This window comes from Mercurialis annua, linkage group LG3 (assembly GCF_937616625.2).
Source record: "Mercurialis annua linkage group LG3, ddMerAnnu1.2, whole genome shotgun sequence".
Classification (NCBI taxonomy): Eukaryota; Viridiplantae; Streptophyta; class Magnoliopsida; order Malpighiales; family Euphorbiaceae; genus Mercurialis; species Mercurialis annua.
This window is the reverse complement of record NC_065572.1, coordinates 67871691-67887434: the sequence shown is the minus strand read 5'-3', so window position 1 is coordinate 67887434 and position 15744 is coordinate 67871691. Positions and strand designations below refer to the sequence as shown.

At 27.2% G+C, this 15744-nt stretch overlaps 2 protein-coding genes across 2 annotated transcripts; both read left to right on the top strand.

The window, feature by feature from the left end:
- LOC126674553 (carbonic anhydrase 2-like) lies at positions 1–4840 on the top strand. Its single transcript, XM_050369020.2, has 9 exons — positions 1–83; positions 220–273; positions 519–665; positions 1778–1808; positions 1901–2017; positions 2401–2454; positions 3724–3809; positions 4265–4370; positions 4452–4840. The coding sequence occupies exons 2-9, from the start codon at positions 233–235 to the stop codon at positions 4614–4616; spliced, it is 747 nt and encodes a 248-aa protein (XP_050224977.1). The 5' UTR covers positions 1–83; positions 220–232; the 3' UTR covers positions 4617–4840.
- Positions 4841–9609: 4769 nt separating this feature from the next.
- On the top strand, positions 9610–11865 carry LOC126672901 (carbonic anhydrase 2-like). The gene is made up of 8 exons (XM_050366852.2): positions 9610–9650; positions 9733–9831; positions 10097–10127; positions 10212–10328; positions 10419–10472; positions 10713–10798; positions 11058–11163; positions 11643–11865. Exons 1-8 carry the CDS (start codon positions 9610–9612, stop codon positions 11802–11804), a joined length of 696 nt encoding a protein of 231 aa, XP_050222809.1. The 3' UTR covers positions 11805–11865.
- The last annotated feature ends 3879 nt before the right edge of the window (positions 11866–15744 follow it).

Sequence of the window (15744 nt, the reverse complement as noted above, 5' to 3'; positions counted from 1 at the left end):
TCATCAAGGACTCGAATTTACGCAAATAGAAAGTGCAAAAGAATTCTCCATTTCAGAATACCCAAATAAGCCTTGTTTATTTAGTAAGTTTTTTTATATATATTTTTCTGTATATATATTTTGACAAAACATACGAGCGATAAGATGACATGTGATATGTAATTGTTTTGGTTAGTTTATATATAATATTTAATTACCATATATGCTTTTATTGTGCAGAAAGTAAGAACAAATGGCTGAGCAGTCATCCAAGCTGAACATAATTAAGAACAGGTAATTAGCTGCTTTATGAAATTGTGAATATGGATGAATTTTTAATCTCATATAATATATCATTCAGTTGCTGCTCTAAGTTGATAGCAATAATTTGAATAACAAGCTATATGATAGAGCTTTTTATGTCGATAGTTTAAACATTTTGTTCCGTCAAGTTTGAGAACGGGATCAGATGTATTCAACTCTCGATTTAAATCTATTTTTCGGTAGACATGCATGTAATTAAATTGTTATGCTTGCAGAGAGAGGAGTGAAAGTGAGAGTGATGAAGAAAATGAGAAGGTGGTTAGTGATTTAGAAGGGACAGCAGAGGAAGAGAAGCTTCCTTATGATCCAGCAGAAGCAATGATCAGAAAAGGATTTCGTTACTTCATGGAGCACAACTATGAGTATTATATTTTTCCTTAACAATTTTCAATCGTATCATAATTATAGTATTTCGATTGAATGACATAAAATGAGATGTTCGAGTAAATATATATTTATTGTTCTCCCTATTTTTTTTAAAAAGGAATAGTAATTATATAACTGCATTATAAGGACATTGTAATTAATTCTTTTGAATTTTAATGAAGAAAAAAATTATATCTTTTTGATTTTTTTAAAGATTTATCTAAATTGTTTGCAATTTGTTATTTTTGTTGCGTTGCCTATGCAATCTATTTGATTATATTTAATGTTAATTGAATTTCTATATCAACTCCTTAATTAAGAAAATCAATTTTTTTATAATAATAATAATAATTTATTAATAGATAAATAAAAATACAACTTGATTTAAATTTAAGTTAAACAATACATTTACATTCAAGAAGTATATAGATAGTAGAACATCGGTAAAATAACAGAAATTTATATCTAAATTTTCCAAACGCGTTGACGGAACTCTTTGGATGTGCAACTCGGCGATCCGCCCGCTCCACTCGGTTGTTATTTTTAACCACAAATCGGTTTTTTGGTCTTTGTATGAGTCTGATTGAAAGAATATTAGAAATAAATATTCTCTTGAGAATACTTTAGATCTACACTTCAAGATGATTTCCATGAAAAAAATAATCGATCCCATATAGGGTAAAATAACCTCCGGGAGACAAAAACTTCATAAAGAAAATCAATTTTTAAAGTTGCAAAATAAACTATTAACCAAGACTAAATTACAAATGAGTATTGTTTTTTTTTATAATTAGGGGGAAGAGGGAGCGCTTGTGAGAGAAATCGATCCCACGACCTAGCCGATTGCTGCCTAGCGCTTATACCGTTTGAGATATAGATCACGGGTAGAAATGAATATTGTTAATTAGTTGAGTTTTATTTGAATGTAATTAATCACAGATGACTGTCATATGTAAGTTTTTTTGTTAATTAATTGGGGTTTATTTGAATTTAATTATTTAAATTAAATCAAAAAGCTCCTTATCATCAACTAAATGACACTTTGAATCAACTGATCTAATGACTGAAAATTAATTTTTATTATTAACCTTTGTATTTGATGTTGCAGCCCTAGCGTTGGACACGGACAATATCCTAAGGTACAAATTAATACCAATTCAATTAAATATGGTAAATAATTCATACACATAATTAGTTACTGATTGATTAATTAATTAATTAATGGTTGCAGTTTCTGGTATTTTCGTGCTCCGACTCTCGAGTTAGTCCCTCAAATGTGCTCAACTTCCAACCCGGTGAAGCTTTCATGATGTGCCACATTGCTAACCTAGTCCCTGCATTTAACCAGGTTTACTAATCTAATTAGTACTTCCCAAACAAATAGATATATCTTTTGTTAATATGGTAGTTTGTTATAAAATGCTTAAATTAATGTATAACTGTACGAGAAATTTTTAGGTAGTCCACCACGTCATCAATTGAAATTAATTCTTTGAAATTAGGTAAAAATTAATTCTTTTAGCGCATCAGTTGAACCGTTTTGAAATTAGGTTAGAATTATTGTTACCTTTAAAAATCATAATACAGCTATCAAAATTATAAATTTTAATTAGATTTATAAAAAATAAAAAAGATTTGAGTTTGTTTTACCCATTAAACATATATATTAATAGTCATTTGTGAGCTATATGTGACTTACAAATGATGTTAATTCGCTATTATATCTTACAGTTGAACTACTCTGGAGTTGGAGCAGTCATTGAATATGCTGTTAAAGTGTTAAAGGTAAATTCCAACTTTTTAAAATTATCACTGTTTTTTTTAACAGATATAGAACTCATTAAAAAAATTAAAGTACATTTATAAATGCCATATAATAACAAACATATATATGATCTTTCAAAAAAGCTAATCTAACAAGTAAATATGAATCAACAAAAAATAAAAGCAAAAAGATGATAATCGAAATAAGAAGAATTAAGTTAAAATTCTGCTAAATTGTCATCTTAGCGTACAACGATGAATAAATTTCCATTGCTATGAGAGTCCTAATTTAAATCCCATTCGACTAGGCCAACGATCTGCTTGACCGTTTAAATGTTCAAACTTTCCATGCACTATCTTCAAGAAGAATCTAAATATTAGACATATCATCAACAACATTAAAAGATCAAATACTAAACACATCAACAATTTTTGATATTCTTTGGTTTATGAATTATAATCAAAACAAAAAAAATGTGGACATGCAAATAAAAGAGGCTTAAAAGTATCTTGATCGAATTACATATCCTTTACATACAACTCAAAAAACCTCGTACAATTCAAAATTCCTTTAATATTTGAGGCCCTAGACATAGGCCTTAGTGACCTATGCCTAAGGCGGAGCATGTACGTATTATTTAACCTTTTATTTAGTTTTTTTTTAGAACAAACGACATGTTCTTAGACTTAAATTTATTAACAAAATTATTTGATTTTTTAAAAATAATTATTCCGTATTCATCTATTTATAACATTTCAAAACCTCATCCCATCCTAGTTTAGTAGTTCTGCCTCTGATTATGATGAAATTGACAAATATATTATGAATAAAATATTTTGATAATTTGGTCCAACAAATTTATGTTTAAAGTCAATTTTATTAAATAAAATAAAAAATTTAATTAATAAAAATAAAATCTAGTTCACCATCTTAAGTCATTTATTATAACTTAGTCCATATTTGGAGAATAAATATTTTTATAATATCAAAAATATTTTAACAAAAACATATGAATTTCGATAAAGTTAAAAATGTATTTTTTTTAAAATTTATGAGTTTTTCTCCAACTACGGATTAATTTATCATAAAAACAAATTCAGAGACTAAAATATAATATAATTTATCAATTGCATTTTTTATCTTCTCTGTTTCCTACTTGAATATAATCGAAACAAATTATAAATAAATAGAACAAATAGTCAAAAAGTTTATATAAAATCTATTTGATATGAATAAATAAATTTATTTTTCCTTGTTTATTTGATTGCTAAATACAAAGGATTTGATAGGTAAAAAACATCCTTGTTATTGGACATCGTGATTGTGGAGGAATAAAGGCACTAATGGATCTTCCAGATGATGGTTCTACTTCTCAGTAAGGCTTTCATTTTTACATGAAACTCTTGACAAAGTTAAAAAAATAAATACATATAGTGATATAATTTGCCATTTTAAATCCGAGTATATCATTCACATACATTATTATTATTATTATTATTATTATTATTATTATTATTATTATTATTATTATTTCTTTATGACAACTAAATTTAATTATATATATATATATATATATATATATATATATATATATATATATATATATATATATATATATATATATATATATTATTGTCATTTTAGCATAAAGAAAAAGCTAAAAATATATGTTTGATATATTTTTAGAAGTTAAAACACTAATTTGAATAAAAATAAAAATTTAGACACTTAAATATTAGATTAAGAAAAAAAATATAAACATCGATAATATAAATTGTTCTTTATAAAACTATGTAGCTGGTGAATTGAAATCAATTTATATATGTGTAGTGACTTCATAGAGGATTGGGTTAAAATTGGTTTACCTGCAAAGGCTAAAGTTCTGGCTGAGCATCCCAATCTACCTCCTAATGAACAATGCTACATTTGTGAAAAGGTATATATATAAGATCATAAATTTGCAGTTCTTTTTTCTAAATCCTTTTTTCACATATATATTTATATGTGTATTGTGCAGGAGGCAGTAAATTTGTCACTTGTGAACATAAAAAGTTACCCATATGTTAGATCAGCAATGGCAAATAACAATTTAACCTTAAGAGGTGGATACTATGACTTTGTCAATGGAACTTTTCAGCTATGGAAAATCAATTATGAAATTACAGATCCTAAGTATATATGATTAAGTAAGAGGAAGTATAATAAATCACAAAATTAAATTTGTGCATTTTCCGTTTTTTCGCGCTTTCGATTTAAGCATATATTTATGCTTTGTTTTAGAGTGTGTTTTTTTGGCAATAAAAAGGAAGTTGTCTTTTGGAATGGCAACATCTAGGTTGTAATTTTTATAAGAAAATTATATGTTTGGTAATTTCTCAATGAATAAAGCAAAGCTTGCCGCTTGCATATTAAATTTCAATATGAAATTTGTTTGATTTCTATAATTTTGGTTGGAATGGAGGGACCAAATTGGCAGCATTTTGTATTACTCCTCGAATATTATGTAAATGACATTAACTAGTGAATTTTTGTATAAAATTGTATGTTAAATAATGATAGACAATAGTCACAATTCAAGAATAGTGAAGCACAATTTGCAACCGGCAAGGATAAGGTCACATAAATTTCTACAAGGTCTAAAAGTACATTTCGCCACTTTATGCTTCACGTGTATTAGAGATACAAAATGGGATCAAAAATCACAACAAAATAAGATCAAATGACGCATCTAGGATTTCCATCAAATTAGAGCTATATACCATGCTAATTGATGCTCTAAGACAAAAAAAAAAGGCTCTATACATTTTTTTACTCCTAAACTATATCACTTTATTTCCTGCGATTTATAAACTAATTTTATGTTTCATTAAACTTTTTAACTATTTTTTTATTCTTTAACCCCTGATTCGAAACGTGCACACAACGCGTGCTGACGTGGATAAAATTGCTGACGTGACGTTAATAGAAAAAAAACAGTTAGGAAGTCCAATGAGACTCAAAATTAGTTTAGAGTTTACAGAGAACAAAAGGGTAAAGTTTAGGTGTCAGAAAATATAATAAGCCCAAATATGTTTCTTATATTTAAAAAAAAATGATGTATTTTATATTATTTGAAAAATCATTTAAGGCTTGATTACTTTAAAAATCATGAAATTTAGAGTGTTTTGTAATTTTAACACAAATTTGAAAAATTAAGCATTGATTTGAAAAGTTTGAAATTATAAAAAATTAAAAGTTGGTTTTTTAAAATTTTTAACATTGAAACACACTAAAAATTATAAATTTTTAAACAATTAAGTCTTCATTTAATATCATCAAAGTATAATAAATTTATATATTTTATAATATCGTTAAAATAGACAAACTCTTTTTATCATTATTGAAATATAAACAAATATTTACATGAATAAGAAGTTATATCATGTAATTATTTGACTAAATTTATATATTTTTCAATTTTCTACTTTTTTTCTTATTTTTATTGCCATACATAATTTATAAAAACAATAAAATTTAAAATAAATTTATTTTTTAAAAGGTTATATGTCGTACATAAATTAATTTATATACTTCTAAGCATTCATTCTAGATATAATATGGTTGAAAATTAAATAATTATATTTTTGAGGAGGTTAAATGAATAAAAATTAAAAGTTTGAATGCGCAATAGGAAAATAAAATAGTACAGGATCAAATAGAATAAAATAGTATAATTCAGGGGTTAAATAAAAAAATTTATGTATTTTAATTATCCTTCACGCGCTTCAAAGGGTTTGAAAACGCGCGTTTTTTCCACGCTGTACAAAAAGGGTTAGGTCGGCAAAAAAGTGGAAATTGAAGGGTTAAATAGAATAAAATTAATAATTAAGATGTCTAACGGAAAACAAAATTAGTTTAAAAGTCGCATAGCGGTTAAAAGATGTATTAGGCCGGAAAAAAAACGACATACCAATTAATAAAGTTTTCAATAATTATTTTTCTGAAGACATTAATATTTATGAAATTATAATTGTTAAAGAATCAACATAAACGTTTTTTTAGATATATAATTGGGGAGTGGAGAGCGCTTGTGAGAGAATCTGAATCTACGATCTAGCAATTTGCTGCGCAACGCTTATATTATTTATTTTAAATTTAACCATTTTAAAATATTTTATTTTTTTACTTTTTTATTTATGGTCCTACCTTTCAAAATTTTCAATATTAATCTATTTTTTAATTTTTAGTTTTAATTATAACCACTAATTTAAATTTAAATATAAAAAATATCCCTTTTTATAAATATGTACAATAATATCTTGATTTTTGTACTAAATTTACTTTTAATTTCTTTTTATGGTTATAAATATATATAATAATATTTTTTATTTTTTTTATAAAAGTTAACTTTACTCAATCCAATTATCTGTATAAAAGAAATTAAAAGTAAAATTTAATATACAAATAAAAGTATTATTGTATATGTTTATAATTATATATAAAAAGAATTTGAAAGATAATTTTTTTATAGAAATGAATTCCTGGATTTTTTAAAATTGTGTGCATTTAAAAAAGTATATATATTAATTAGTTAGTAATAGAACGGTGATACAATTTAATTAATTTTTTATAATACTTAAATTAACAATTAGGATAGAATAATAAAGGCTAATAGCTGAAAAACTATCGGCTCTTATTTATTTTTCAATAGCACCCTAACCTTGTAAAACAATTAATTTTACCCTATTTCATATTTTTAACTTTTAATAGCACCCTAAGTCATCAAATTTAACTCATTTATTTAGAACTTATTTGATTTTTTTAAGTTAAATGGCTTGTCTGTATTTGTCCAAATAGAAAAAAGTATGATATGACCCTAACATTTAATTGTTTTGAATATTTTCATCCTTATAATAAAAAAATTATCTAATATTTTTAATTTGTAGTGCTATTAATAGTTAAAAAAACAAAATAAGGTAAAATTGACTATTTTACAAGGTCGGGATGCTATTGGAAAAAAATCGATAGTTTTTCTACCTATTAGCCAATAATAAATTAATAAAAAATATAAAATAGATAGAAAGAATTATTGAAGAAAGGGAAAAAATGGCCATGTCAACATGAGCACTTGCATATTCAGATTGCATACTGCAATATACAATTAATGGGAGAACAAAAGATCATTTTACCATCTCAACTTGACACAAAGTATCAAAAAGGTCCAAATTAAAAAAATAAGTTCACTTTTTATCATGAACTTATTAAATTTGGTACAAAACCCCACTTCCCACTCTCACCTAAGAGAGTGAGATATATTCTCCGGTTTTGATAGTGGTTCTATTTTACCGAGGTGGTTTTTGATAGAAAAAGATTTAAAATGGTCCTAATTTTTTTTTAAACATTACAAATTAATACTTAAGAATTAAAAAAAAATCATCCCTTTAATTTATTACTTAAATAACAAATTAACACTCCAATTTTAAATTTTTTACAAGAAAAATATATTTTTTTAATTTTTATATATATATTAATAATTTTATAAAATCAAAAACCGTAAAACAAATTTATACACTCAAAATTAAATCAACCCCTCAGAACGGACTCGGTGGATCTGTTCATCACAAAAATGATGAACAGTCCCCGGATCCGTTCAAATCTGCGCAAATCGAGGATCAGATCTAAGGCGAGGAGCAAAGATTCGAGGAGTTGGTGCTCCTCTGAGAAGAGGAGAGGAGCACCAACTCTTCTTCTCCTCCTCCTCGACGGAATTTTTAAAAAAATGATTTTTTTCTTAAAAAATGTTCAAAATGGCTCCTAGATTAATTAGAGTTTATTTACGCTTAATTAGAATGTAAGTATGATTAATTATAGTAAATTATGATTAATTAGAAACTCACGTGCCACGTTAGCATAAGGATGTTTTTGAACCGTTTTTTTGGACGTTTTTGATACTTTGTGCCAAGTTGAGGGGGTAAAGTGATCTTTTGTTCATTAATGGGAATACCAGCAAGATTGGAGTTAAAAGTACAAATTTGCAACAGTAAGCTTAAGGTCCAGTATAGCCTTTTCTATAGTCCATAAAAATGTCCTAGAGATAAGTAATGGTTAATGGAACCCAACAAAATAGTCAAAGGGAAGTTATGGTTTTTGCTTGTTCACGGAACCAAACTATGACGTAAAGTCTCATTTGATGAAAGAGACAAAATCTCATATGTACGAGGTAAGACAAAGCCATGAGCGTAATCACATGAAGGCTATGAAAAATGGTATGCTAAAAATCAAACATAATTTATGATACTACAAGTGATGAATTACGAGTCTTCATCTTTGAATCACAAAGCTTTCTCATTAAAACAAAATTAATTGAAGAACTCTCCCGGTGTATTACGGAGGGCGGACCGAAATTTTCAAGAATTGAACCATCGAGATGAAGTGATTATGAATGATCGATCTTGATGATGTCAAAGTTTTAATTTTTTCATCTCAAATAAAAGTTAATAAGAAAGAAGAGTTGGAAGATGACTGAGCCTATAAATAAGGTTATCAAGAACTTGAATACTATGCAAGTAGAAAAGCAAAAGATTTCTCCAATATACAAACTATATTTGCTTTTATCTTTTTTGCTTAGCATTTCAACGTACATAAAGGTTTGTTATTAATATTATCTCGTGCTAAGTCAAATGCCTTATTGGGTTATTTATTGCTTTAATGAAAAAATCTTTCGTATATAGTATATTTTTAGAGTTGTCATAAAATATTTTCATTTTTCGCGTTTTTTTTTTTTATTTTAGCACATTCTACCAAACATGGCACCACACTTTCCAATGTTCTCAAAATTTTCAACTCATAGCCTAATTGTTTTAGACGTTTTTTTCAGCAAAAACGATGTTGTTTTGGCAAAACGGCATTCTATAAGGCATTCGAACTATAAATGCCCCAAAAATGAAAGATCGGGCTATTTATGCTAAAAGAATAAAATGTGAAAATGTATAGTATTACGTGTGGTAGAATGTGTTTAAATCGAAAAAACGCGAAAGTTAAATATACTTTATGACAATAATCCATATTTTCATTAGGTGACAATTACAAAATATTTAGTAATTTTATTATATACATGCAATAAGATGATAGTATATGATATGCACTTGTTTGGATTGGTTTATATAATAATTTTATTGTGCAGAAAATAGGCACAAATGGCTGATCAGTCACCCCAGCCGAACATAATTAAGAAGGGGTAATCTTTATTTACTCCCCAAAATGAGTTTAGCCATCACTTTTTTTAATATGTTTCATAAAAATGTGTATGATGCTTGCAGTGATTTACGTAGGAAAGTGGAGGAAGAGGAGCATCCTTATGATCCAGCAGAAGCAATTATTACAAAAGGATTTCACTACTTCATGAAGCACAACTATGAGTATGATATAATTATTAAATAGCTCAACCTAATTGATGATATTTATTCATAGAGACATACTATATAATTAATCACTTTTATTATCTCCATTCCTTAAATATAAAAAAAATTACCACAAAAATAAATATATAATTTACCAGTTTTAATATTATGTATAAATAAAATTATCAAAATATCTTATTGGCATATCAGATGAATTAATTATTGATCTAATGACTGAATTGATTTCTATTAATAACATTTGTATTTGAATTTGATGTTGCAGCCCTAACGTTGCACTAGGACAACATCCTACGGTACAAATTTACAGTAATATATTCAATAAAATATGGAAAATTATTCATTAAAAAATTAGTTACTAGATTAATTAATGGGTGCAGTTTCTGGTATTTGCGTGCTCGGATTCTCGAGTTAGCCCCTCAAATGTGTTGAACTTCCAACCTGGAGAAGCTTTCATGATGTGCAATATTGCTAACTTAGTCCCTGCATTTAACCAGGTTTACTAATTCAATTACTTTCCGAGCAATAAGTGTTTTTTTTATTGCTGAGCTATATCAGACTTATAGATTTGATATTATATCTTATAGTTGAGGTACTCTGGAGTTGGAGCAGTTATTGAATATGCTGTTAAAGTATTAGAGGTAAACTCAAATTCATAAAAATAAATTAAATAATTAAAATATATTTTATTTTTATCAATTAAATTTTTATCTTTTTAATCTGCTGCTTGTATATAATTGACACAAATTATAAAATTATTGAACCCAATGATTAACATTTTTTATTCAAGACATATTTAACAAATTTACTAGTATAAAATTGAATATGTAAATTTTATTTTTTCTTGTTTATGTTATTGCTAAATATAAAAATTTCGGTAGGTAAAAAACATCCTCGTTGTTGGACATAGTGATTGTGGAGGAATAAAGGCACTCATGAATCTTCCTGACGATGGCTCTTCTACACAGTAAGGCTTTCATGCACTATTGATTTTAATTATTATGATTCTGTTATTTAGAATTCTGATTCTGTTTTCATAATTTTAATTATTATGAAAACTTAATATCGAATACAATATTAATTTTTCATTTGAATAATAATCACCTCTCGATTTTAATGTGGAAATGCGCTTTCAAAATCATAGATAAATTTTTCATTTGAATATTAATTTTTTTCTTTATAATACTACCTAGGTGGTGAATTCAATTCATTTTATATATGTGCAGTGACTTCATAGACAATTGGGTAAAAATTGGTTTACCTGCAAAGGCTAAAGTCCTGGCTGAGCATCCAAATTTACTTCCTGAAGAACAACGCCACATTTGTGAAAAGGTATGCTTATATGTGTGTGTGTGTGTGTATAAATTCAAAATTATCCATTTCTTTTTGAAACTTTTCATTTACATCCAAAACTTTTAAAATTGTCAATTTTACTTAAGTTTTCAAATTTCAACTTCAGTTGTACCCTTTTTTTCAAATTACGTGTCCATGCATGTCCTTAATATTTGACATATAGTCTCATAGTCATAAGTTAGCAAATTTTAATATATTAAGAGCTTATTTAGACTATGAGTCAAATTTGAATGGCATATACGATCATTTTCATAGTAACAACTTCCAATTTAAAAAAATGAGTACAATTGAAACTGAAAAATAAAAAATGAAATAAAATTGATAATGTTGAAAATTAAAAATGTAAATGAGAATAGTTAAAAGGTGGAATATTTTTTTATGATTAGCCTACACAAGATCCTAAATTTGAAACATCTTTTTGTCTTCTAAATCCTTGTTTTATATATATTGTACAGGAGGCAATAAATTTATCACTTGTGAACATACAAAGTTACCCATATGTTAGGGCAGGAATGGGAAACAACAATTTAACTCTAAGAGGTGGTTATTATGACTTTGTTCATGGATCTCTTCAGCTGTGGGAAGTCAATCATGAAATTACAGTTCCTAAATATATATGATCGAGTAAGATGAACGATAATAAATCACAAGTTTAAATTTGTGTATTTTCGTTTCTTCGTCTTTATCACTTTCGATTTTGAGCACCTGTTTATGCTTTGTCTTAGAGTGTGTTTTGCAGTAAAAGGAAGTTGTAATTTTTATAAGAAAACTACGTGTTTAGTATTTTCACAATGAATAAAGCAAAGGTTGCCGCTTGCATGTTTAATTTTAATGTAAGATTTGTTTGATTTCTATTTTTTTTGGTTGGGAAATCTAAGGGATGGAGGGACCAAACTGGCAGCATTTTGTATTACTCCTCCAATATTATGCAACTGAAATTAATTAGTGGATTTTGTATAAAATTGTATGTTTAATAATGACAGACAATAGTCATAATTAAAGAATAGTGAACCACGATTTGCAAATAGCAAGGATTGATTGAGTCGCATGAAGTTCCACAAGATTTTAAATTGTATTTTGCTACTTAATGCTTCATGTGCTTTAGAGAAACAAAATGGGAACAAAAATCACAACAAATAAGATCAAATGATTCAACTAGGGGTTCCATCAAACTAGGGCTATAAGGGAAAAACATTACATACTAATTAATTATAGAGAAAATTAGCTCAGTTACTTGGTTGGGACAACTTAATTAGATTTATACGGTGAGTAAGTTCTCTTTTGATATTTACAGTTGCCATCTTTTTTTTTTTGAATTAACAATTTATGTTCTACACAAATACACTTTATAAATTAAAGAAATACAATGCCGTTATTTTGGTAACACCCACAATCTTTATGCACTTTCCTTTTCCTCATATATTTTCCCTAGATTCTTGCCTTCAATCTGTAACTCCTATCATTAACAAAATATTCCCAATTTTGTTTAGAAATTAGGTTGAATATCTTCTGAAAATGACGAAAACAAGGGCTGCCAAAAAACCCACCTCCAACCGAGAAATCTCTTCATCTCTCTCAGCCCGCCTCCGACGCAAGCCCTCCGCATCGCGACCGCCATCGAGTTCGTTTTTGCTGCAGCCCTCAGCTAACTATTTGTCTCAAGCCCGCCGTTGCCAAGCTGCCGTCGTACGTCCAAAAATCGCAGATATGAAGTCATGGAGGAGACGACAGAAACGTCAAGAAATCCGTTGATGTCAAGGTAATTGTTCTAAAAAATCCTTATATGTTATTTTTTTTAGAGTTCAGAATCCGGCATCGTCATTAATTAAAATTCCTTTGATCTTATAATAAACAACAACCTTCAATGTAGTCATTCCTGCATTTTTAAAAAATAATTACTGTTAGTATCCATGTTAGTTAACCATTAGGTAACTATTAGTTAACTCATAACAGAAACTTTAATTCTGCAAGCATTTCTAAAGTTTTTGAATCGTCTTTGTTATTTTTTATATTGCAGTTTTTTTTTGCAAACTGATGAAAAAAACGATGAACGAAGAAAGCAGTCGTTGGAGTGGGACGAAGATAGGCGAATGATGAACGAAAGCGAACGATAAACGAAGGCGCGGTGTCTGGCAGCTGTTGTCTTTTTTTATTATAATTGGGATATTGGCAATGATGTACAAATAATTAAGGTTAACTATATGTTTTTTAATGGTTAATTAATAGTTAACTGACTTTGTATGAATTTTTATATAAAATATGAATATATATTGATAATTACTTTTTTTAATTACAATTAACTAATATGTGACTAATAGTTAACTAATTGTGCCTATTTAATGAGTAATAGCATACTATTAGTTAACTGCATGTTAATTTCATATTAACTTTATTTTTTCAACCTAATGTTAAGTTATTAAGAACAAATTGATATTTTTAATGATTCATAGTATACTATTAGTTAACTGAAAAGTAAAATCAATGTCTACATAAAGATCTTCCTTCCATACTCCGTCATATCAGAACTTTCAATGTTGTCATTCTTGCATTTATAAAATAAAAAATTTGTTAATTTTCATATTAGTTAACCATTAGGTAACTATTAGTAAAATTTTATTATTTAAAAAAAATCAAATCGTTTTTTTGTTGAAAAAATAATTACAGCTAGTTTTAAAAAAATTGTTATTTGTTTTTTAAGAATCATGTATTTGAATAATCATGTATTTGCCATTATATATGGAAATTACATTTGAATTTCTTGTTTTGCTGGATTTTTTTTATTTCTCAAATGCTTGTTGTTTTCATTTTTTTAATCATTTTATTTTTTTGGTTTCCCTTTTGCCGTTTATGGCATATAATTCAAATTATCAGTTGCTATAATTAAGGATTATTAAAGATTTTTGAATATTAATTGCTATATATTTATGCTTTGAGATTTTGATTCTTGTAACCACTTTCTTCCTTTTTTATAGTTGACAGTAATCCTCAAATATCATAAAGTTATTTGTGCAATTTAGAAACTTAAAAAGTATGTCATCAACTTTTTTTTGGTCAACAGTAAAAATCTAATTAAGTATAGCCATGTAGGGTACTTATTTAAAGAAGCCTTAATTATATGTCCACTAATTATTATTCCAAAGACATCAAATATCTATGATATGATAATTGTTACTGAATTAACATAAAATTGGTGATATATGATATTTATTGAGCTTTTATTACCCTTCAAAAATATAGCATAACGGTAAGAAAATAATAAATTTATTTTAATAAAACAGATAGAATAGACTCCAACTTGAAATTTTTATATTAACAAATAATGATATCTTATTATACTACAATTTGTGGTACTTCACGCTACACAAAATTGAAAGCTTGCATTGTTTTTCATTTTTAAGGCTACTTTAACTCTTATTAACAAAGTGCAAAGTTGCTCCGCTAGTTGGACAATCTATTATGAATGCCAGAATAGAATGTAAAATTCTTGGCCTTGAATAATTCACACCATTGCTCGGGATGTGACAAAATCAAAGTAAACCAAATAAGTGACTCGAACCAACAAATTCGGTTCATTTTAGTTTATTCTACAGGTAAAAGAATTCATTTCACTTTTGAATTATATAAAACCCCAAACTGAACCAAATCAAAAAAAAAAACCGAATGAACTAGTAAAACTATTTTGGTTTTGATTTTTAAAATATCAAAATTTTAATTTAGTTTGAACCAAATGCTCACCCCTAATTTGAGGTAGGGGTAACTAAAGCTTCCATAATTCCGTAATCAATATATGTAGGGGTGAGCAAAAACCGAACCAAATTGAAAAACCGAACCAAATCGAACCGAAAAAACCGAACCGAATAAAGAAGTGGTTAACATGGTTTAGTTTGGTTTAGGATTTATAAAAATAGCGGTTTTCGGTTTTGGTTTGGTTTTAACCGAACCGAACCGAAAAACCGAAATAATAAATAAGGTTAAAATGGTCATTTATACAATATACTATATATACACCCTTATAAGTGAAAACCCTAAATTCTCTAATCACAGCCGCCACCCTTCTTCTTTTCTTTCCTCTCATTTTCTTTTCTCTCCCTTTTCTCACCTTTCACAACCATTAAACCCTAATCTTAGCCACCCTCTTATTTCTAATCATCTCTCACTCTCCAACTTCACTACTTTGAATAACAACGAATCATTTTTTTCAACTTCACCCATCAACATTGATTCAAGTTTATGCACTCACCTGCTCGCGCTGATTTCAGTTTCTGAAATTGACTATGTATAGAGGTCGTGCTAAATGGTACGTTTAAAAGACAATGGGCTTGGAGATGGAGGATTTTGAAGGCGCAATTTTCCATTAATTTTCTTCTTCTTTTTTTCTGATTTTGTATATTTATATATAAATATTTTGAGCTTTTCACTTTTATATTTAATTTGTGTGTTGTTTATTATATGAAGCTCAAATTTGCTTTTGGTATGAAATAGTTAGTATGAAATGAATCAAATTAAGTGAAATGATTTTTGTAATATTTGTTTTACGGCTGTTGAATAATTGTTGAATAA